Source organism: Capricornis sumatraensis, chromosome 4 (genome assembly GCF_032405125.1).
Source record: "Capricornis sumatraensis isolate serow.1 chromosome 4, serow.2, whole genome shotgun sequence".
NCBI classification, from domain to species: Eukaryota; Metazoa; Chordata; class Mammalia; order Artiodactyla; family Bovidae; genus Capricornis; species Capricornis sumatraensis.
This window is the reverse complement of record NC_091072.1, coordinates 152734061-152758218: the sequence shown is the minus strand read 5'-3', so window position 1 is coordinate 152758218 and position 24158 is coordinate 152734061. Positions and strand designations below refer to the sequence as shown.

The following is a 24158-nucleotide window of genomic DNA, read 5'->3' as shown; positions in this document are numbered from 1 at the left end:
GCCAGTAACCAGCATTGGCCCCCTGCAGAGGAATGCCTGGAGGTATCTGCAGGTCGTGTCTGTAGGAACACCCACTGGCAGCTGAGGATGGAGTCCCTACTTGTGGACAGAAGTGGGCCTCTGGGCACCTGCACTCATATCTGCACGATGCCCTAGGTCTCCAGGTCCCAGACTCTGCTGTTAGGACCCTCCACCCACCCCAGACGGCCTTCAGGAGAGCTTGACTTTGTATTTCTACTCTGTTATTTCTGTGGCTACGGTCCGTGGGAAATCCTGCTGCCATGCTTGCCTCTGCTGGAATCTGTTCTGAGACTAGGAAGGGGGGCTCATCTAAGGAGGCCTGGCTGCCCAGGAGCTGCAGGAGAACCTGGCCTGTGGCCTGCAGAGCAGGGAGGGAAGGAAAGGTTCTGACCTGGCCCCGCCCTCCATCACCTCGGGGGCAGGGACAACACCTAGAGCGAGCACCAAGCCTTGGCAGGGATGGTGGTTGCTACTGGGGGAGGGTCACCACACGGAGAAGAGATGCCCGGAGGTTCCCAAGTGCGCTGTGGGCCTTTCTTTCCCCTAGCCAGACTGTCAGGGAAGAGCGGAGGTGGGGTGAAGGGGGACAAGGCAATGGGGTGGTCTCTAGTTGCTGGGGGGCGGGGGGTGGCCTCTGAGTGCTGGACTGCAGTGCTGAGGTGCCTGTTCTGGCCAGGGCAAGACTCCACTTGTTTCCTGTGACTGAGGTGGGTAATACTGTAGACAAAGTGGGGAGACATTTTTTTCCCCCAGAAAAACAATTTCAGGACATTAATCTTAAATAGTGACAAGGTGGCTCAGTGGTAAAGAAGCTGCCTGCCAACGCAAGAGACGTGGGAGATATGAGTTCGACCCCTGTGTCGGAAGATGCCCTGGAGAAGGAAATGGCAGCATTTCCCAGTATTCTTGCCTGGGAAATCCCATGCACAGAGGACCCTTGGCGGGCTGCAGTCCATGGGGTCGCAAAGAGTCGGACATGACGGAGCACGCATGCATGAACGATGCACAAACTGCCCCTTGCCACGGGCACTTGTCATCTACCTCCGCAAAGATTAAATCATGTGCTGCTGCAGCTGCTGACCTTCAGCACCCCTGCAAAGAGCTCTCTGTGGAGAGCAGAAATGAGGCCCTCTGCTCTGGAAAAAGCTGGCCGGACTGGTCGTGAGAGAGTTAGGTATTTTCAGGAGATGGTTTTATGAGCCCACGTCTTACATCTCCTTACAGCTAGAAAAACACTAAAATCCTTCATGGTGACGTCTGCTCCTCGTGACTAGCAGTGACCTACAGACGACTAGCAGAAACCTGCAAAGAAATGTGTGCTTGATTGTATGAACTCCCCCTTCACCAAAATCACGTATACACTGACCTTCCCCCTGCCTCTTTGGAGGAGTTTCTCAGAGCTAGCTGAGATGCTGTCTCCCAGGCTATAGTCCTCACTTTGCTCCAGATAAAACTTAACTCTCACTTTGTGCATTTTTAAAGTGGGCAATAATTTACATTGTAGTTGCAAAGAATGTGTTTTGAATAGAGACAATCTCATTTACAGAAATCAGCCATAACTGATTCAGAGGCTAATAGAATTGTGGCCACTTTCTTCTGGGGTTTAGAGGAACTAACTCCACCTCTGTCTCATGCTGATGAAAGCTTGACTAAGTTCTGTGCCCAGGTCTGGGACTGGTGGACACAGGTGCCATGTGCTGGGGGCCTGTCCTGGGGGTCTGGAGATGCTCTGGTGGATCCCTGGTAGCCACTGTGACTGACGGTTAGGGTGGCGCCCGTGGAATTGCGTGCTCGCGTGACAGCCACTCAGGAGAGCCACGTGGGCTTGGGCTGGGGTGGGGGTGGAGTAATTACTACCCAGAGAAAGTATTTAAAGATAATTACACACCTCCCACTCTTCAAAATATAGCTTTGCTTGACAACTGGTTTCCTGGCAACGCTTCCTACTGTATAATAAACGTAATAGTTTATTAGAACGTGTAAGTTTATTTGTGTGTTTACATGTGCATGGAGAATATAGAGATTAAATGATAAAGCAAGGAGGAGGAATTCACCTGCTATTCACATTCCCTCTGCTCCCTGGCAAAGTCATTTCCTCTAGAAGTGGAACTTTCTGGACGCAGACCCAGAGGGCATGGTGGGCTTAGACGTATCCTCTCTCACGTCTTCTCACCTGTGTATCAGTGGTTCCACCAGACAACTCTGCTTGACATGGTTGTCCCTCCACCAAGCCTCTTTTTTGGGGTCCCACCCTTGCTTCAGGGCTTGATGGGGGGCCCACCTTCCCCATGATGCACTTTTCTAGGTGACCCAGCCTTGCAGCTCTAGACACACTTACTGTCTATGTTACTCACTTGGCTACACACTCAAGAGGCATTTGTTTAAGCATCTATCCCAGTTGGGTACTACATATTCAGCAGTTAACACACAGACAGGAAGCTCACGTGGTTGATGGACCCCAAGGGAGCTAGGTGCCAGGCGGGCTTAGTAGGTGCCTCGGGGGAAGGCCTCCCAGCCTGTCGTGGGCATCCAGCCAGGCTCCACAGAGGACACGATGCCCCTTTCCTGTAAGTCAGTATGTTTAACGTGTGGTTCCTGCCTCTCCAGCGAGATGGAGATCACAAGGTCCTGAGATTGAGGGGCGGAGTCCTGCCCTTTGATGGATGCGTAGCTCCCTGCCCCCCATGCCCCCACAGCAGGAGCACTGGGTGGGCAGGCAGGTGGGGCAGCAGACAAGCTGTGCACAGACTTGCTCACTGACTGTGTGGACAAGGCTTAAGACCCCAGGGCTGGGGTCAGGAGGAGAGCGGGTGGTGCTCCTGGAAGAATCTGCCTGGCACAGAATTCTGGACAAGCGTCTAGAACAGGAGGCACCAAGTGGTGGTCACTCGGGGCTCCTTCCAGAGGGAAGAGTGGAGAACAAGCAACCCAGAAAACGCCTACATGTAATCATTTTATACAAAAGTACCCTAAACACGGGCTATTAGGATGGGCAAATTTGGGCACGTGCCTTGTTGCTGAGGGGATGGCAGAGGTAAGGGGGAACTTGGGGGCACATTTCTCTGAAGATGGGACAGGTTTCCAAATATCAGACCCAGAGGGGTTTGCCTCAGACCCAGAGGGGTTCACCTCAGATCCAGGGCGGTTCACCTCAGACCCTGAGGGGCTCACTCAGACCCCCAAGGGGTTTGCCTCAGATCCACAAGGGGTTCGCCTCAAACCTGGAGGGGTTCATCTCAGACCCCCTGAGGGGTTCACCTCAGACCCCCGTGTCTCCCAGATCCAGCCCCAGCACATTGCCTGGCTAATCCCTTCAAACCGAGAAGACCTCAGAACATTTTGTTCCGTAACTGCTGAAGTCCTATTCTGAACCCCAAATGTCACAAAATTCCTTATTATAACTAATTCCTCAAAGTAGAGACTTGGCTTACCAAGAAAATTACTCTCATATTGCCCAAATATTGTAAGTCCATTAATTTGCCAGAATTTCCCTAAGACCTCTGCTCTAATATTTCTTTTAAAAATCCTGTGATTTTGGTATCCTTGTCTTGCAAATAGAATGGGCCATTTGTAGGTCAGATTCTACTCTATGTCATTGTTAAACTGAGAAAACGATCAAGAATATATATATTTTTTAAAACTCAAATTTTAGACTCTCTACTGGAGTGAAACAGGCTTTCCCCTGCGTACGAGGTTACTTCTGCCTGGCGGGAATTCGCCCCCCGCTTCCCTTTGTTCCTGTGTTTCTCCTGCACCTCCTACTCCACTTTAGCTGCCACTGTCAGACAGACAGGCGGTGAGGATGGAGTTTCCCCGCATCTGCTCCACAGAGGCTGCTCGGGGCCGACCTCGGTGACTTGGTGGCACGTTCGGTCCATTCCCAGCTTTGCTGTTCCCCCCACAGAGCCAGCATCAGACTGTAAGATGTGGATGGCGCAGCTGCCATCTGACCCTGTAGGGTCACAATGTCTGGTGTGGGAGCCACGGGCTGTGTGTGGCTACTGTGCACGTGGCCAGTCCAAACTGGATGTGCGGTCAGTGTAAAGGGCACACTGGACCTCGAAGATTTAGTAGAAAAATTAATATAAATTAATATAACATTAATTTAAAGTATTAATTGCATCTTGAAATGATGTTTTAGATGCATTGGCTTAAATAAAAATATATTATGATTAATTTTACCTGCTTCTTTTTACTTTTTAACGTGGCTGCTGGAGAGTTTTAGAAAGGGCAGAAGTGGCTGGTATTGTGTTTCTGCTCAGTAGCTGTGCTGTGGACCCCTCCCCTGACCCCAGACACAGTCACGAAGAAATAGTTTTGGAACCCTAGGCAGGACCTCATCACAGGATGCTGCCCGGGTCCCGGGCATGGGTCTTGACTCAGCCTCACATAAGCCACTTGGCCATGCATGAGCTACGCGGCCCCATGCCCCTTGGCCACAATACTCTTTTGAACATGGATTTCCTGATGGTGTCAACCTACTGCGAATAAGCCTTTGGGGATGAACACAAAGCCTTCTCTCTGTGTTTCTGCTGCATCTTGAGCCGTAGCTGCTAGGGGAGGAGCCCTTCCTAGAGGGGCATCCAGGACAAGCAGGTGAGCCTTGTCTCAAAGCCAGGCAGAGTCTAGGGGTGTGGGGCCTCTGTGTCCCCTCTTCTCCAGGAGCATAGCCTACACCCTTGAGCACTGGACATAGAATGCCCTCGGTCTCCTGGGCCATCTCCCTGCGTGGAGGCTTTGGAACTATCAGAACACAAAGCGCTTTCTGAGCTTTGACTGTGAAACAGAACTTCGCTTTGAGTCAAGCCTAATGCTGTTCTGGGGCAGGACAACCCATCCATCGCTCCCTAAGAGATACCTGCCGCCCCTCCAGGGCAGGACAGTCCATCTGTCCTTCCCCAAGAGGTACCCACTGCCCCTCCAGATGCCAGAGGAGCAGTGAGATTTGTGTATTACGGAGAGAAAGGATTTGCTACATTCTCAAGCTCTTTCCTGTGACAGGACCTGGGCCTGGGAGACTTGAAAGTGAAAGTGAAATTGCTTGGTTGTGTCCAACTGTTTGTGTCCCCATGGACTGTAGCCCACCAGGCTCCTCCATCTGTGGAATTTTATAGGCAAGAGTACTGGGATGGGTTGCCATCTCCTTCTCCAGGGGTTCTTCCTGGCCCAGGGATTGAACCCGGGTCTCCCACATTGCAGGCAGATGCTTTACCATCTGAGCCACCAGGGATCTATTTTAGGGAGACTTGACTTCAGGCTTTTTATGTAAAGGAGGTCTCAGCTTGAGAGGAAGTGGAAGGAGACAAAGCCTGTGTTTTCCAGCCCCAGGGGAACAGGGGACAGAAGGTGGAAGAGGAGAGGGTCCCTCACCAGTGACCCAGAGCCAAGCATTAGAAACCCCAGGATAGTCGTAGGGAGGCCGGGACACTGGGGCCGGAGATGCCTCTCCTCGCTGGGGCATGGGGTCTGTGGGTGCCTGGGGGCACCAGCCTTCAGCCTAGAGCTCTACCCAGGCAGGTGCAGGTAGTGATGGATGGCAGGAATGTGGGCTGGAGCCTGATTCCTGCGGCCCGTCCATGGGTTCAAAGAGCCTGAGGGCCAGAGAACAGAGTTCTCACTGAGCCTCTGTGTACTTCCGGGATCTTGAAGTCCTAACCCTGCTTGCCCACCCTGGAGAGGAGCTGGGCAGAGGGAAGAAGAGGGACTAAACATTCAGCCTTTCAGCCTCAGGGACTCGGGCTGCTCTGCTCAGCTGGACTAAAATCTAATGCTGTTTCTGCTCTTGCTGGAGCGCCCCAGGTGGCTCAGATGGTAAAGAATCTGCCTGCAGTGCATGAGACTCGGGTTCGAGCCTTGGGTTGGGAAGGTCCCCTGGAGGAGTGCATGGCAACCCACTCCAGTATTCTTGCCTGGAGAATCTCACGGACAGAGGAGCCTGGTGGGCTACAGTCCATGGGGTCACACAGATCTGGACACGACTGAAGGGACTTAACATGCACGCATGCGTGTGCCTGCTACTTGGCAGGTGAGGCTGGGAGAGTAAGATTAGATCGATTACAAAACATAAGCGATGTTTTCCGGCTAGTGCAAGCTTTGCGAGAGTAAATTCCCATGCCCATCCTCACATCCGACGCAACCAGGGGCACGGCCTGCCGCCAGTCGGGCACTCAGCTTGGCTCCATGCAAACCACAGTCTGGAAGCCCATAGAGCGTATTGGGGTTGCAGGAGCCCACATGGTGGTGACAGAGGTCTGAACGGAGTGATGCGGGGAGGGAGGGGAGTCTATAGAAGTGTCGAGATGCAGTGACAGCTGAGCTTCTTAATGGGAGCCCAGGTTTTGCAGGGGGCCGGGACACCATGATTCGGGTGGAGAAGGGCTCCATACAGAAGCCTCGACGTGTAAGGGGCAAGATGGGGGACACAGGCAGTGGGGCTGGGCACAGGCAGTGGGGGATGGGGCGAGGATGGCCCTGCGGAAGTCTCTGAGACAGAGCTGATGGAACCTGCATGCCCCCACCTCACCAAGTCCTGTAAACGTGGCCAAAAGCAGCAGAGAGCGGCGCGTGGCACTTACATCAACTGGACTTCATCTTACAAGGGAGGGAAGCACAGGCTCTCACAACCTCCCGGGCTGGTGCCGCCACGAACACTAAGTCACCAGACCCCGAGCCCCCGCTCAGTTGCCCCCTCGTTCAGCCCCGACCTGGGGCAGCCCCTGGGGCCCAGCAGGAGAGGAGCGTCCCACTCACCTGAACTTCGACTTGGAGATCCGGTGGCTGAAAGGGAAAGAGGAGACGTTAGCACACGACACGTCTGCTTTGATTCTCAGACGCTCCCGGGTGACCATGTGGGCGCTGGAAGGAGCTGCTTCGGGGAGAGAGCTCTGCGGTTAGCACCTCCTGGCGCTCGAGGGTTTGAAGCCAAAACACAGGGCCAGCCCAGCCCGCAAACCTACGAATTGAGCGTCTTCTAAGTGGAGACATGGTCCCCAGAGCTCAGTGCTGTGTTCTCAGACCATCAGCTGGGCTGGCCAAGTGTTGGGGCCTCTCTGAGGACTGTGGTGGAGAATAGGAGCCCCTGCTGCAGACACGGCCTTTGGCAGCTGAACGTCAGGCGGAAACGGGCAGGCTGAGACCCAGCGCCCTGAGAACAGAAGCCTGAGGGCTGAGCCTGGGCCTGAGGAAATGGCTGGACTCCTGGGCACAACCCCTGATGCTGATGGTTGTGTGAGGCCCTGAAGACCTGGGCCCTTGTGGGCAGTAGCACGGCGGCTGTGCAGGTGGCTGACTCGAGGGTCAGTGTGGGGGTGGGTCAGGAACCTTCCAGGAGGCTCTGAGGCCTGTGGGAGGGTGGCTGGGGCAGAGAGCATGCAGGCAGTTGAGACTGGTCGGTTGAAGGCTGAGTGTCAGGACGGCCCACGTGTCTGCTCGGGTCACGGGTTGGGGAACACAGACGGCCAGCCCAGTTCAGCACAAAGTGAGCTCTGCTGTGAAGCAAGAAAACAACCCCTCTTGTTATGTTTCATTAAAAAAAAAACTAAACCAGAAGATGTGACAGGTGGCAGAGCCATTGTGCGTGAGATAATTATATCTCCCGGGCCCGAGAACCTGAGCCAAGAGCCTTTACTGCTCCAAACCACCAGCTAATAACTGATCCCACTGCAGATGCTGGCCGGGGCACAGGGTCTAGTCACATGGCCCAGGGGCAGGGCTGGACCCCTGTTTAATGGGGAAGCAAAAGTCGTCCAGCTGCACTGGGCGGCGGTCAGTCAGGTGTCCCTCCTCCAGCCTGGCCTAGCTTGCTGTGCAGCTGACCCCTCACTGTGAACATGAGCTGGAGTGGGTGGCCGTCAGCCTGGCCATTCTGTCAAAGTGCCCGGAGATCCCAGGGGTCCTTTTGGAGGCCATACAGTGCAGACCACATGCTCTCCCTCTAAGGCTTTCTCTCAGGCCGATGGATCATAAGCAAAAGAGAGTTCTTAAAGGGCCCTGTCGGGGACAGCTGAGGTCAGAGTGTCCACATCTCCCAAGGCAGTGACGCTGGGACTTGGGCAAGGGCGGACCAGGGCTCCTGTTGGAGGCGAGTCCCCAGGTAAGTGAGGCCACTGGTTGTGGCTCCTTCCTGGGAGTTCTGGAACATACTGAGGAGGAGGACATGGATGGGACTTTCTCTCCCCCAGGGTCCCACGTCAGGACCTGACTAGATGCCACACTGAAGCCTAATTGCTGCTCTTGGGTCGTGAGCATCGTTCCACAGGCTTGCTGGGTCCGTAGCTTTCACTCCTTTTAAGCACCAAATTAGTTGAGCCCCTCAGGTAGGAAGAGGGTCCTTGAGGGCAGGTGTCTGGAGACAAAGGAGAGCCTGGCTCTTGGGAAGCCAAAGATCTCACGCTCCCCATGCAGGAGGGTCAGTGTGCTTCATGGAGCCAGAGGGATCTGGTCTCTGTTGTCCTCAAGCCCTGGGCAGTGATCACTGGCTCTGGGTTTGGAGAACTGGCTATCTTGCTGGTAGGCAGGCGGGTGGGGCACCTGTGGGCACTGTGCCCACCCCTCACCCTGTTCTCTGGCCGTGCGGCTGCTAGCCCTCAATCCTAGTGAGTCTGCAGACACTGGAGGCCCCAGAGCTCCAGACCCCGCTGGGCACCACCTGTTCAGATGGTGTTGGGATCCCCTGGTCCCTGCTCTGCGAGGTTGATTTCCATCCCGTGTTTTATGTGGACTCCTGAAGAGCGGCAGGTGGAGAACAGAGGACTCGCACCTAAGACCATGCACAGCCCACTGAGTGGGCCTGAAGCCCAGCTGCCTCCTCTGTCCAGGCCTCCAGGACACACCTCCTTGGGGGCGGAAAGCAAGACACGCTCAGAACTCCCTCTGCTTCCTTCAGTTACTCAGTTTGTGTTTGTCATTCTTGGTCAAATATTTGAACTTCTTGGGAGCACCTTCCACAGATAGCCTCTCGCCGTATTCGCGTCTGGAGCCCTGGACGCCTGCCTGCTGCTGTGTTTGGAACCCTCCTTTCCCGAATCCTCCTAATTTGCCTGATCATCAGTCGGAAGGGCTGCTGGTCTTTCATGGGTGACACTTGTCTCAGTTGACCTCCTCGACTCTGTGCACAGATGGTACAGCCAGAGGGCTGGGCCCAGACACCCTCCTCACAGAGCCTCACCTCAAAGACTGGGGCTGGACTGGCTTCTCTGCATTTCTGGCCAGAGGCCCCTTCCCTCTGCTCTTCCCCAGAGCCTGATCAACCCCCGCCTGGTCCTCCCCATCACCTAGCCCCTACCCAGCCCTCAGGAGCTCTGGTGCTGGAGAAGATTCATGAGAGTCCCTTGGCCAGAAAGGAGATCCAACCAGTCAATGCTAAAGGAAATCAGTCCTGAATATTCACTGGAAGGGCTGACGCTGAAGCTGAAGCTCCAATACTTTGGCCACCTGATGTGAAGAGATGACTCATTGGAAAAGACCCTGATTCTGGGAAAGATTGAAGGCAGGAGGAGAAGGGGAAGACAGAGGATGAGATGGTTGGATGGCATCACTGACTCAATGGAGATGAGTTAGAGCAAGCTCTGGGAGATGGTGATGGACAGGGAAGCCTGGAGTGCTGCAGTCCATGGGGTCGAAAAGAGTCAGACACAACTGAGCGACTGAACAACACCACCACACCAGGCCAATGCCACAGCCACTGGGCCCCGTGTCACGTCCATGTTGCCCTCAGCACGACACAGACTCCGGGCATGCTCAGCCAACCTCATGCTGGCCACTCTACTGTCTGTTCTCCGAGGGTCCCACTGCTTGGATCCCACTCAAGGCTGACTCACACTTTTGGCATCGGGCTCCCTGTGGCCTCCACTTGGCCCCGAGGTTTTGGCCTCATCCTGGGACCCCTCCCTGAGCTCATGTCTGGCTGCCGCTTGGCCCTGAGATCTCGGCCTCCTCTCGGGGCCTCTCCAGCCTTTCCCTCCCGCGCCGTCCCGCACCCCTGAGCTTATGCCTGTGGGGAGGTGCACATCGTTCCTGGTGTCAGAGTTGGAAGCTTGTTTTTGATTCTTCCTTCCTGCAGATCTGTGGACCTTGCCTGCCACCTGGGCTGGGGCCTGCAATTTAACACAGCACAGCCTGCTTCTCTCATGGCCACTCTCCCATGGAAGTTGCCTTCCGAACGCTTATCCCAAATCACAGTGACGCCCACTGTCACTTCCACACCAGGCTGTGAGTTCCAGGCGGGGTGGTGTCACCATGGTCTCAGGTCCTGTGTCCCCACAGCCTGGCACCGAGCGGGCATGCTGCCCAGATGGGGTACAAATGAAGGGCTCAGGCTGGACATCCTCCTCCAGTGGCCTCCGGGCCTGTGCTTCTGGTCTCCTGGCACCTCTCCATCTGTTTCACTTACTTGCTCTTTTACTTCTAAAAAAAGTGTCTGAACACTTCCCCGCCTTCAGCCCCGGCCTTCCGCCCTGGTTAGGAGCCTTGGTGTCAGTGCTATGTAGCCGCATCCTTCATTTCTAAACGGAGGCCTCTAGCGTGCGCCCCAGAGGGGAACCCCGGCTCCCACACCTTGCAGCCCCGCCGGTGACTTCAGTGTCCATATCTTTTCTGTCTTCAGACTCAACGGATGGCTCCCTCCTCTCATCCCCTCCCCTGCCTGTCTGCCCCCTCCCCACAAAACATCACCTTGTGGCCGCTTTCTGTCGGCCCCATCCCCTTGGAAGCATCTTCAGCCAGGCCTCTCATGACACAGAAATCCTCATCCTGCTACTCAGGCTGTGTGTTCTCAGCTTCAGAAAGGCTGGCCTCTCCCTGCTCATCTCACTTGGCTTCAGCCCCTGGTGTTAACGCTACGTCCCCACCAGGAACGCTGATGGTTTTCTCCCAGGGCTGTCTGAAGCCACTGGGGAAAGATGACAGTTTATGAAGGACACACTATAATCCTGGTGCTGGGGCCAGGCACTTTATCTGCACACAGTAGGAGCACTAACACAGGTGTTTATGGGAACTGCCGTTCATTCCTGCCAAGTCCTGGAGGGTTGTATGGCACATCCTGAAGATGCTAGCCCCCTCTGTGGGGACAGGCTTGTGGGCACCAGTGCTCTGGTCTCCCCTGGCCTGTCACCTGGGCCCAGAGCCAGAGGGTAGAGTGCTCGTCACCATTCCTCCATCCCTTTGGGGACCTGCCATTCACCTTCTCAACCATGGCAGGCCAGGCCCATGTCCATAATCCTGACAGCTTGTTTGTGTGGTTCTAAAAGGAGGGAAGAAGGGAGGGTTCACCCTGCTGCTTTGAATGTAATTAGCCCCGTATTTTAACAACAGCTTGACAATAACTGCTTCCCCACATCGCTGGGACTCAGCAGCACAGATTCCCTGGTGCTGCTGTAGGGGGGAGTGATGGCAAGACCCGTGCACCCTGGAAACCGTCTGTTCCTGCTCCCTACTTGCTCAAAGGCTGGCCCGGCTCAGATGAGAGGCACCCACAAGGGGACCGCCTCGCGAGGGCCGGGGTCACCCAGATACGAAGGCATTTCAGGGGCAGAGGTCAATGAGGACGTCGTTCCCACGACGGAGCGACTCAGACACTCAGCCGATGTGGGGCTGGTCCTCCTCCAAGCCTTCTGCCTGCTGTTCCTTTTAGTTTCCAGGGTGAGTCTTACATCCCTGGGAACAGGGGCAAGCAGCTCCTACTTCCAAAAGGGAGGGACCACCCTCAGGGTCAGCCTGACCCCAGATGGAACCCAGCTTACAGTTTGTGGACTCTGCTTTTTGAGACTCTGAGAATGGAACCCAGCAGTGTGTTTATTTTTAGCAGTTAAGCCATTTTCCTTTCATTTCTTGCTGGGGGACATCTCCTAGGGCCTGTTGGTGTCAGGATGGAGCTTAGAGGTGATGGTGACCGTCCGTGCGTGCTGTCCCTCCACACACCTGGCCCAGCCCCGGACCCAAGTCTGCTCAGGAAGCCGGGGGCTGGGGCTCGTGTTCGGGGAGGTGGCCACTTGCCTGGCTGGCACTGGTGAACTTTCATAGCTGAGTCTGCATGACAGACAACCGTGCTCCCTCCCCTGGGTGGAAGCCGTAAGTAAGACCACTTCTCCCAGAGTGCTTTTTTGCCAGTTTGCCTATCTCCTGGGTCACATTTATCAGAAATGAAAGGGTGCTTAGCAGGACCCAGGGACCCTCACAAAGCTGATCTGGAGAAATGGGTTGCGGGGCTGGGAAGAAACAGACTTCAAGGCCCCCGCAACACATGTATGCCCCCACTCCCAAAGAGACACACACTCTGTTTCCCTGATGGGATGGAAAGGGGCTCAAAATCCAAAGTCAAACTCCTGGGAAGTGCAGAGCAACCCCCAGCCAGGGCCATGCTCACTCCCTCCCGGGACCACGGGCCCCATTCCCGAGACTACTCACGCCAGCCTGGCCCCGCAGCTCTCTCCCTCGATGTCCCCTCCAGCCACGTTTTCGGTGTTGACAGACTCGGTCTCACTGGTGGGCATGCTCACTGCAGGGTCGTGGAGGGAAGGAGAGAGGGGTTAGTCTGCAGCCCGGTCGGGAGGGGAGCCCTGGCCGTGCCTGGCAGGTCTGCGGTCCTGACTGGCACACCTGCAGCCTGTCTCTGGTGGCCCTTGCAGCCCAGGACACCCTAAGTGGGACGGTGGGAGGAGGCCCCCGAGGATGCCCCGCTCAGTCCCTCCTCCACCATCAACTCCATGCCCTTGGACAAGCTGCTTCTGCTTTCCCTTTTGCATCCATTCCTCCATACAAAAAGAAGAGCTCTCACGACGGTATTTTATTTTTCTTCTTTCCAGCCCTATTCTAGGGGCTTCGTCCCCACATTTAGGGTCCAGCCTGTCCGTGGAAAGGGTGTCTTTGCCAAGGGTGTGGCTCCTCGATGGATCAGAGGAGGATCTGGCCCTCGGCCTGAGTCCTGGTCACGGGGTTGATTCCATCCAGGACAGAGCTTGAAACAGAGCTCGAGGGCTGTAGCCGCGTCCAGTGCTGCGTTCAGGACTCAGGTCAGCCCTGCATACGTGGGAACGAGAGGCCTCCATGTTGGACCCAGCAAACTAAGGTGAGACGCAGGGACACCATCTCCCCACAATATCTCAGTGGGCTGGCCCAGGACACAGTCTGTCCGCCTCCACGACGGCCGACCCGCCCAGTCTGTCTCCAGGCTCCCCTGAGGTGGTGGCGCTGGATTTCCAGGGCGACCGGGACCTTCTAGCTTGGAGCCCAGGTCAGCGGCTTAGAAGAGACTCGTTTCATTGTTGTTGTTCGGTCGCTCAGTCGTGTCCAACTCTTTGCGTCCCCGTGGACTGCAACACACCAGGCTTCCCTGTCCTTCACTGCCTCTAGGAGTTTCCTCAAACTCATGTCCGTTGAGTCAGTGATGCCATCCAACCATCTCATCCTCTTTCTTCTATTACTATTTTTTATTCCAAATAAAAGTATATCCCCAAAGAATTCCTCTCGTTCTTTTCCAGCTTCTCTGACCCTTCTAACACGCCACACACAGCGTCCTTATCTTCCCCATCCTTGTTATCTAGCATGGCCGCCACATCCTTGGTCCTGGCTCAGCTCTGCTTGCAGCGGGGCACCCTCATCCAGGGCAGGTCAGGAGCCCCAGTGGCCCCAGAACCCGCACTGGTTGGGGTGGGGCATCTGGGGACGTGGAACAAGGACCAGTACCCAGGGGTCTGCCTCCAGAACGGAGCATGCCATCCGGATAAGTCTCCTGGTTGGGTGGGGGATGTTGCTGGATGTGGCTTTTCCTTGGTTTCTTTCCTTTTGAATGAAGTCAAGGGGAGGTGAGAGAGACTCATTCCCAGAACGCGAAGACACAACTGGGAAGCCCGTGACTCCGTAAGCCTGACTGTCCTGTATCCACCCTTGAGTCCTTTTCCACAAACTCGGGTGGAAACAAATCCAGACGTCATTGCAAGGGAGTCGCCCAGTCTTCTCGTCACAGGACAGGGAGGTGAGGCCCACGGGAGGGCCAGGAGCTGGCTCACACAGTGATTAGGGGCTTGGGCTGGAGCACAGGGGTCTCGGCCCCCGCGCTGTGCTCAGTTTGATGGCCCTGGGCTACCCACCGGACGAGATGGTGTTCCAACAGCCAGGCAGGCTCTGGGGCATCACAGAGTGTGGGGTGTAGTCACCTGGTGGTGCTGGATCTCACTGTCTACAGCTGCACTGAGAGTGCCTATAACCTTGGCCGGCGATCTTCAAAGGAAAGGCCCTCTCAGGGGTCAGCTGCTGCAGTTGTCATGGTCACTGACTTTATAGGCTGGAAGGGACAGTGGTGGATTTGGGTGGGACAGGCCACCCTCCCTCTGCACGCACATGCACACACACACGCACGTACACACACACACACATGCACGCACACACACACACACACACACCCCAGGAGAAGCAGGCTCCTGCCCTGCCCTGTGGGCACCAGCACGGTTACTGGCATGCGGTGTGGGGGACGTCACCACAGGTTTCTGGGGGCGATTAGACCAAGCCACCAAGAAACTCTCCTTCCTTCTGATCAAGCAGGCACACCAGGTGCCTCCTTTCACAGATAAGACATCAGAGTCAAAAACCAGGAATAAGACATGGGCAGAGCTCAGGTCAGCCGTGGGGAAAGAAAGAAATGGGACTCGGCGTCCACGCGGGACGTCGGGCTCATTTCCGAAAATAAAACTGAAGAAATGCTAAAAAGCAATAAACCAAAACATGTAAGAACACTTAACAAAACAGGACCCAAACCCCAGATCACATGAACTAACTACACAGGACCACAGATCCTGGGGAGAAGGAAGGACTCCCACAGAAGAGTCGTCTGCACCGGCAGATGGGGTGACTTTGAAGAGAGGGCTTCCCAGACAGGACCACCTCATCTCTGCTTGTTAGTGGGAATCCTGAAGACTAGACCATGAGAAGAAATGGATCAGGGCTCTTTTCTGCATATGTAAAGGAGAAATAGATGTATTTTCACAATACAAGGCTTAAAACAACTTTGATGGACCTGGAGGACATTATGCTTGGTGAAATAAGTCAGAGAAAGACAAATACTATATGTTAGCACTTATACATGGGATTTAAAAAATAAATGAATGGATATAACAAGGAGATCAAACCAGTCAATCCTAAAGGAAATTGTCCTGAATATTCACTGGAAGGACTGATGCTGAAGCTGAAGCTCTAGTACTTTGGCCACCTGATGCAAAGAACTCACTCATTGGAAAAGACTCTGATGCTGGGAAAAATTGAAGGCAGGAGGAGAAGGGGATGCCAGAGGATGAGATGGTTTGATGGCATCACCGACTCGATGAACATGAGTTTGAGCAAGCTCTGGGAGTTGGTCATGGACAGGGAAGCCTGGCATGCTGCAGTCCATGGGGTCACAAAAAGTCAGACATGACTGAGTGACTGAACTGAACTGAACAAGGGCAAGGGAGTAAGGGACTTCCCAGGTGATAGTTAGTGGTAAAGGACCTGCCTCCAGTGTAGGAAATGTCAGAGACGGGGGTTTGATCCCTGGGTTGGGGAGATCCCTTGGAGGAAGGCATGGCAACCCACTCCAGTATTCTTGGACAGAGGAGTCTGGTGGGCTACAGTTCATTGTGTCACACAGAGTTGGACATGACTGAAGTGATTCAGCATGTACACATGGACTCTTTTTCAGGTCTTAAAGGTACTGGTTGTGCAATTACAGCATCTGGTGTCTGGGGGTTTCAGGGCTGCTCCCCTGGGCTGGTGTCTTAGGGTTTGTCCTTCAGCTGCTCCTCTGCCCAGGACCCGGGAGGCTGACCTTTGCAGACAGCCCAAAGGACAGTGCCAGCAGAGGCTTCTTGGGACTGTCACCCCTGGTGCCTGCATCTCTGTGAGCTCCATCTTAAACTGCCCTGTTGTCAAATCTGTTTGTTGTCAGGACCTGACCCACATGCCTCTGGGTGTGGGCCGGGTGAGCGGTGTGAACCCAGTGATGGGGGGAGATTTGCTGTCCAGGTGAGAGTGGGTGGAGCAGGGGACACTGGCCTGAGTCCAGGGCCTTCCTGGCTCTGTCAGGCAGCATCCAGGGCAGCTGCACTCCAGTGACCCTGCAGGCTGACCTCCTGGGAGGCACCAGGGAGCCAGGGCATCACTGGGGACATGGCTTGAGCCCCAGGCAGGACGGGACGGACATCCTGGGTGGGGTTACTGCCCCAGGACCCTCTTGGGGTGGAGGGAACCATGTCACATTTCATTTGTCTTCCTTTTCTCCTGCAGGAAAAGTAACTTGAGAGTTATCCCTCACTTCTTCTCTGCAGCTGGGGAGGTCCAGCCTATGGCCACACATGGTCAGAGGCTGTGGGGTATAGGAGCCTCCTCCCAGTCTCTGCCTAGCTCAGGCTCCTGGGAACCTCCCTGGCATTGCACTGTGGGTCTAGGAATCACCAGCGCTACCCTAGCCTTGGCCAGGCCACGGGACCATTCCAACTAGGTTACATGATAATCTGTGGCTCATGGTCTTCATCTCTTACAAGAATAAATTGATCAGAGGCTGAGCTGACAGTCTCTTCCAAGGCAAAGAAAGAGACGAGGCAGGAGAGGAAAAGCAGATTGCAGACAAAAGAGCAAAGGGTTGGGGAGAGAGAAGATAAGTGGTGCCAGCCGTGGGGCCCGTCTGGGTGGAAGGTCACGCCGCCCCCAGTGCCTCCTCGGCAGTGTCCTGAGTGCCCGGGCCCCGCAGGGCTACCTCCCCAGAAGCAGTTAAGACCAGGCTCATTCTAAGCCATCAGAAAGTAAATACAAAACAGGATTAAATATTAAGAAGCCAAACAAAGTGGCCTTATTAAAAAGGCACAGTGTAAGCATGACATGCTGTCGCAATAATTATTATTACTGCCATAAACCGGAGGAGGCCGAAACGCCCGCCCTTGGTCTGTAGCTGCCATCCGGAGGAGAAAACCAGGTCGCTGGGCTCCCAGCAGGCCATAAACACCTGGCACTCTCAAGCAGAAAATCTCTCCCCACAGTCACGGAGCCACTGCGGCGGCCACCTCAGTTAGGACGGGGCGGGGGGACCGTGCAGCTAGAGGGCTGCACTTGGGCACCCACTTCTCTTCCCACCCGGCCCCACCGTCCTGAGGGATGAAGGGGCTGTGTTGGGCATCCTCAGGCCCTGGGGATGCTGGGCAAACAGGAGGGGCTAGACGCCCCCCTCGCCCCCGGCCCCTGAGGGACACAGCTCACTGCCACTCTCAGGGGTGAGAGAGGTGGTAATGGGGACCCTTCTGTGCAGGATGCCTCTGGAAATCAGTTGTTTTAGGCATAAAACTGCTTTTAGGTTGGAGATGATGTTCTAGATTCCAAGGCCAGGCTCAGCAGAGGGTCACCCGTGTGGAGTGATACGTGAGGGACAGAGAATGGCTGTGTCCCCCCAGTCCCTCTCCAGCCCAGCCCCAGCCCAGCTGGACGGTGTCCACCATGTCATTTTTCCATTTTAGGGCCTTGGATTCTCCTGGGACAGACGATAGTAAGGCCAGGATCATAACAGCTCTACAGCAGGGTCATGATAACAGCTAGGTCTTCCATCACCTGCTACCTGCCAGCGACGCACCAGACCTAACTCAAGCCTCAGACCAACTTGATGAGAGAGTATATGGCCCCATTACGCGCTCCCATTTCATAGATCAGGAAACTGAGGCTGAGAGAATGAAGCAGCTTATCCAAAGTGAGCAGAGCAGCTCGTGAGATCTGGGATTTGAACCCCAGCCTGTGTCAAGCCAAGTCTGCCATCATGTACATCAGCCAAGTTCTTCCTGATCAGGAGAGAAGAGGAGGCCTGTGGACGTGCTAGGGTCGCTGGGAGGAGAAGGCGGGTAGAGAGTATGGGTGGGGGTCCCGGGAGAAGTCAGGCACTGTGCAACCTTGCCCAGGGTGCCGCTGGGCCGGAGCCTGGGCCCTGGAGCCAGTGGCTTGTATTTGGACCCTGGTTCTGCACTTTGGGGGCTTCCCTTGTAACTCAGCTGGTAAAGAGTCAGCCTGAAATGCGGGAGACCTGGGTTCGATCCCTGGGTTGGGAAGATCCCCTGGAGAAGGGAAAGGCTACCCACTCCAGTATTCTGGCCTGGAGAATTCCATGGACTGTATAGTCCATGGGGTCACAAAGAGTCGGACATGGCTGAGCGACTTTCACTCACTCACTTTGCACTTTGGATCTCTGAGACCTGGGGTCTGTTACGTCCCTCCTCTGTGGCTTGGTTTCCCCGCCAAGGCCTACATGTGTTGCAGGGCTAGAAAGGCAGAGCAGCCCTTCCTTTGACAGTGGAGACCAGTGAGGTACAGAGGGGGCCAGTGACTCGCCCAAGGTCACACAGCTAATTAGAGCTGGAGGTCTGGCCCCTTTTCTACCAGCCAGCACTGCCACCTTTTCTTGCCTGCCCTTTACTCACATCACAGAGGGGCCAAAAGCCCACCTCAGTCATCCTGACCAAGCCCGGGCTTTCCCTGGCTCCCTCCTGAAGGTCCAGGCCTCACACTTGTGCCCTGTATGTGCTGTCCACGGGGGCCTGCAGAGCTCAGGGGGTGCTCTCTCTCTCTCTCTTTCTTCTTGGTCTCCATCTGCTTCCCTATTTTCTGCTGCTCGTGATAACTTTGGCCTGAGTCAGATTCCCCAGGGCGGCCCTACGGGGGTCCAGCAAAATCCTGAAGGCTGTGGGCACCCATGATGGGGCTGTCCTGACAAGAGCAGGGCTTCCTCATGGGGCTTCAGCCTCGCCTCTCCCTCAGCAGGAGAGCAGATTTCAGCCTTGAACTGCAGGCATTTATGGGAAGTGAGTCATTTTAGCTCCCAAACCCGTGGTGCCTCAAGCCCCATAACTCCCTGAATGAATCTGCGATCAGCGGTCAGCACATCCATCAGCCACCCCCTCCCCGGCCCCCCCCACGTCCTCCCCTTTAATTGATCATGCGGCTCTCCCTGCTGGTGCTTGTCAGGTTCTTCCGCATCCTGGTTCTCTTGATGCTTTAATCACCCACATCTTTCTCAGCAAGACTGCTCCAGAACCTGCTCTAGAATGCGTTCTAGACCGGAGGCCTTGCTCCCCTCTTGCACTGGTCAGGCCCCGTCAGGACCACATCCACGGGGGCTGCCAGAGGTCGAGTTCAGGGACAGGGAAGGGCTGAGCCCACATTCTGTGCAGACCCTGGGATGGTTTAGTGCAGATAAGGTGGTTAGGGGACATAGTCTCTGTCTCCAGACTTGCGACATCTATTTCTGGGGCTGCCCGAAATGATCCTCTTGGGAAAATGATCTGAACCTCAGTTTTTTCATCTAAAAAGATAACTGAGACAATATGGGGCTTTCCTGGTGGCTCAGTGGTAAAGAATCTGCCTGCCAGTGCAGGAGACAAGGGTTTGAGTCCTGGTTTGGGGACCACACACCAAGGAGCAACTAAGCCCGTGCAGCACAACTATTGAGCCCGTGTGCCACAACTGCTGAAGCCCACATGCCCCAGAGCCCATGCTTTGCAACAAGGGAAGCCTCCGCAGTGAGAAGCTGGTGCACTGCAATGAGGAGCAGCCCTTACTTGCTGCAACGAGAGAAAAGTCTGCAGAGCAACGAAGACCCGGCATGGCCAAAAATCAACCAATTTGAAAAAAAAAAAAAGAGAGACCATAATACGGATCTTGGAGGGTTAAGTGAGGATTCAAGGTAACACGGTAATACTTCTCTGTGTGCCCATATTGCCCAGACACCAGATGGACTTACTGGGGATGAAAAAGCAAAAATGCAGGCCCAAGAGAAGGACCTCAGGACCAGCTGCTGTGATCTGAACGGTCACCTGGAGTCTGAGGACTGGTTGGTGATGGTGGACGTGTTCTCAGCCGCTCCCCTAGGAGGGCTGCAGACACCACGTTCCCTTTGGGGCCCTGGTTGTCAAGGTGGTCAGACTTTCATGAATATTCATGATATCCCTACTGTGCAAGAACAGTCACCTATTCTGACAGGGTCTCTGCCCTGGAAATGCTTAACAGCTTGTGAGAAGACACTTTGTAAAATCCTTGAACTGTTATTACATGCATGAAAAAAAAAAGATTCAAGCAGGACTCAAGAAAAGAGCTTTGCTCTTCTCCTTTGGAGCCCCCTTAATTCTCCTTTTTAACCTTCAACTGCAGGGTCTGCCAGAGACTGGATTCTATTCTCCCAACCTGCTCTCTGCTGTGCCAGAGAGGCTGTGAGCACACCTGACTGCCTGGTGGTCCACCGAACCCTACTCTGCACACTTCTGTTGGGTCAGGATGACATCACACAGGCTGTGGACCCTTCAGGATGGCCCTGCTACAGAGAGAGGTCTGTGGCTCATTCGGAAAGAATTTCTGCTTCTATGAAGCAGGGAGACTAGTAGAGTGATACGGGGCCTCGGTTCCAGTTTGCTTTTAAACAGATTTGGGGCTAAACATATTTTTTAATAGGTAACAATTGAGTTAGTCTAATGAGAAATGTCATCCCCTACCGCTGCCAGAGAAGCAAGCTGCTTCCATTAGAAGTAATGCTTCCTGGACAGATTAAGGCATGGAAAATCATCTTGGGTCGTCAACAATTCCCTCCAGTTTCACTGATCTGATTAGACTTAGCAACGGAAAGAGGAATTTACAAATTAGAAGCCGTTCTCTATTTATTACCAAAATGGCTGCTTTCCACTCCGCCCAGGAGACGCAGCTGAGATCTCATTAAGTCTCTGCTTGTGATAACATTTAGTCCATAAATCTCCATCTCTACCAGTGAATGAAATGAGCATTATGCCCAAGACCACACGATGGATGAAATCAAACCTCTGCCCCTTGGAAGGGAGTTGACCTTTTCAAGCCTTAAATGTATTCAGCTTTCCAGTCCTAAAGAAACAGCTGGGAACTTGCTCTGGGTCCTCTCTTAACCCTTTCTCAACTGCCCGTGTAGACAGCTAGCTGGCCTCGCTGAGAGAGAAATAAAATAAAGATATTTCTGGCACTTCTCTGAATGTATTTGAAGAAGAAAGGGAAGAACCGGTTGGTACATGAAGAAAAACATCGAGGAGTAGTCTGTTCTCTTGCAGAAGTCAGACAGGAGTGTTGAAGACAAGACACGGAAGATGACAAATTAATTGGTGTGTCTGCTTCATTCTGTGGCCTCTGCGGGCCAGATATCTGGTCCTGTCTGGTTTTAGCCTGACACAGTGACAAGGCGGGTCCGGGTCACCTGTTCCCAATGGTGGACTTTCACGGATTTCCAGGCCTCCCACCCCTTTTCCATATTCTCTGTTGGTTGATCCGCCAGGCTGTATGACAATTCTGGGGATGTGAACCTCCCCTCTCACTCCAGTTGCACAGCCCAGCAGGAGGAAGATGGATAAACAGGTACAACAGGTCATGTACATCAGTGTCACCAGGCAGGCATGGAGCAGGCATCTGGGGTCAAAAAGGCGGGGTAAGGAGAGGAGGGGGAAGGGGAGGGGCGCCCGAGGAGGGCTCAGAGCAGGGTGGTTCCTAAGGAAGATGGTGGAGCTGGGCTCTGCAGGTGAGGGGGGACAGAGGATACCAGGCTCCAGGAAGGTCTTTGGAAGAATCAGCTTGCTTCCAGGGTTCAGGGGACTCCTACGGGAGACCCAGAGCAAGTTCCAGGAGTCTGAAATCAACTGAAGTCCTCTGGGGTCTGATGGACTGGAGGTTTCTCTAAACTCCCAGGGCTAAAGCTGACATGTGTCAGCTTCGAACTGCAGAAACCACGCCCGATCCTGAAACGGGTCTTTGCAGCTGTCTGATCTGACTCCCCACTTTTACAGACAAGGAAACCGAGAGGAGAGAACTGCCCATCGGCCGGTGGGCAGGGCTTGGGAGTCTGGAGACCTGTGGTTCTCAGCTCCTGTTCAGTGTACAACACAGCACACCGCCGCACTGTGCAGACTATAAGCTCCAGCCTCCAGTCGGGTGAGGGCCGGCTGTGTGCACATTTCTGATCTAATCAAGGGACGACATAATAAACGGATAGAATCCAGTAAGGGATTAGTGGAAGCTGCAACGAATGGAAATGGTTTTAGACCACCTAAAGGGCTCAAGAAGAAGCTCTACAAGTCTAACTGAAGCCTGGTGCCCTCTTGGAGAAAACCTCGGATACTCCGCCTGACGGTCAGTGACTGACCAGATCAGCTGCCAAATCACTGCAGAATGGCGGAGGGAGCCGAGGGCAAGAGGGCCAGGACCCTCGCTGCTGGCCACACCAAGAAGATGTGCCCCTGCTCCCAGGTGGAAGCCCGATCTTTCTGTGTCTGCTGGGGCACAGCAAGCGATCCACCAAGCTTCTCATTGTAGCTGGAGCCAGTATTGAATATCAGCAAATACAATAAAACTGTAATTCTGAATGTTCTTGTTGAGAAAGGGTCCTCAGTTTCTTCTTGCCTATGTATATGGTGTGGGGATGTGTGTGCATATCCATGTGCCTGGTGTGTGTGTGTACCCCTGGGGTGTGTGTGTGTGTGTGTACATGCTGTTATTTTCAGAGAATTTTGTTGACACAGTGATTGACCTGATGCTGGATATCGTTATCCTTTCTCATGAGTCACTGACATGAGATGTAAGAGTTGACCGGCTGATTTGAAGCTTGGAATTCAGAAGGTAAACAAAGGCTTTCCCCCTTAAAACTGGCCTGTCAAGCATATAATTAGGGCTTTTCACCTCATCAGCCAGCTGTTGAGAGCAGATCTATTATCTCATCCCCAAGTAGAGGCACAGACAAGTTTCTGTGCAGCTGGAATCAGTGCTTACCAGCTTCTGGCCCGCGTTTTTGTTTTCTCTTGACCTCTAACCTCTGGGGGTTTGTGTGCCTGCACCAGGCACATTCTGAAGCCCCCTGAGCACGACTTTGGGTCTGTGTGTCAAAACCGACATTATGCTTAGCAAGTCAGTTTTAGAATATGAATTTAGTGACTGTCAATGGCTCCTGTGACTAGATATTTAAAAATATCTTTATTTTTTGTTAAAAACCTCTAACACTGAAGAACCTTATGAAAACTGAAATGTATATCTTTTGAGAGGATAAACCTTTCATCAAAGCTCTGTCCAGTGAAAGTCCCCTGCAGACCTCTTTGCTGGGAGTGAGTTCAGTCAGTTGGATGAACTCACATGAATCACATCTAAATTACAAAGGATGTATACTTTTATGAATCTCAGTGAGCGGCTTTCTTTCTTGTCCTGCTACCACCCGGGATGTCGTTGGAAACAGGACAGTCTACTGTCCCTCGCCTCCCTTGATGACCTTCACGGAACACTGTCCTCTTGGGGCCGTACACTTGATGGGGCCCCGTTCCCAGACTGGGCCCGACAGCAGAGCAGCCAGATTGCTCCCTGGTGCATGGACTGCCCTTGCAGAAACCCCCGCCCATGTCCTTGTTCTGACCAGATTCCCGAGTGTGGTTCTGCACATGAATGACATGGGCCCCCAGGACCCACCCAGGGGAATCGTTCCCAGCAGCCTGGAAGGATCCATGAAACAGCCTCACCGCGTGGCCCAGGGATCGGATGCTGGTGCTCACCACGGGGCTCAGTTTGTGCCTGACGCCTTGTCTCACCAGCCGGGTGAGCCATTCCCCCACAACCCCAAGGCAGTGTTCAGCTCAGTTTAGTCGCTCAGTCGTGTCTGACTCCTTGCGACCCCATGAATTGCAGCACGCCAGGCCTCCCTGCCCATTACCATCTAGAATGAGCTAAAGGCAACGGGCTGGAGAGGTGTCTGCTCTCCCCGTGGGGTGTAGGGTTAGGATGGCTTCTAAGACGGTCACTTAGGGGCCAGAGTAAGAAGGGAGCCGAGGAGAAAAACTTTCGCTAGTGTCCCTCTGGCCGTCTGACCAGAACTCTGTCTCGGCATTTCAGGTGTGTGGCAGCCGTGAAAACGAGTACGTCCAAGGGACACACCATTTGCATTCATCGAAATGTAAAAAAAGCTCAAATAATGATGCCTGTGCCTTGGACACGTGTACAGTGTGGACCAGTGATGTTCAGATCCCTGCTTTCGAGCCCCACTGGGCCCTTCTGAGGGCAGCCTCTGCTCTTGGAAGCCCTCCAATCTCTGTGTTTCAACAATACACGATCCAGACTTGGCAGGGTGGATGGAAGCCACGTGGCTCTGCGGCTGCATG

The 24158-nt window shown here is 54.2% G+C and overlaps 1 protein-coding gene across 1 annotated transcript in view; it reads right to left on the bottom strand.

Moving 5' to 3' along the window:
- The window catches only part of CACNA1C (calcium voltage-gated channel subunit alpha1 C), a 343814-nt gene that overhangs the window by 75583 nt on the left and 244073 nt on the right, over positions 1 to 24158 (bottom strand). The window contains exons 12-13 of the mRNA XM_068971534.1: positions 12424 to 12514; positions 6772 to 6798 (exon numbers count right to left, since the gene is read on the bottom strand). Of these exons, the coding sequence (XP_068827635.1) occupies positions 6772 to 6798; positions 12424 to 12514 (118 nt within the window). The remainder of the gene's footprint in view (positions 1 to 6771; positions 6799 to 12423; positions 12515 to 24158) is intronic.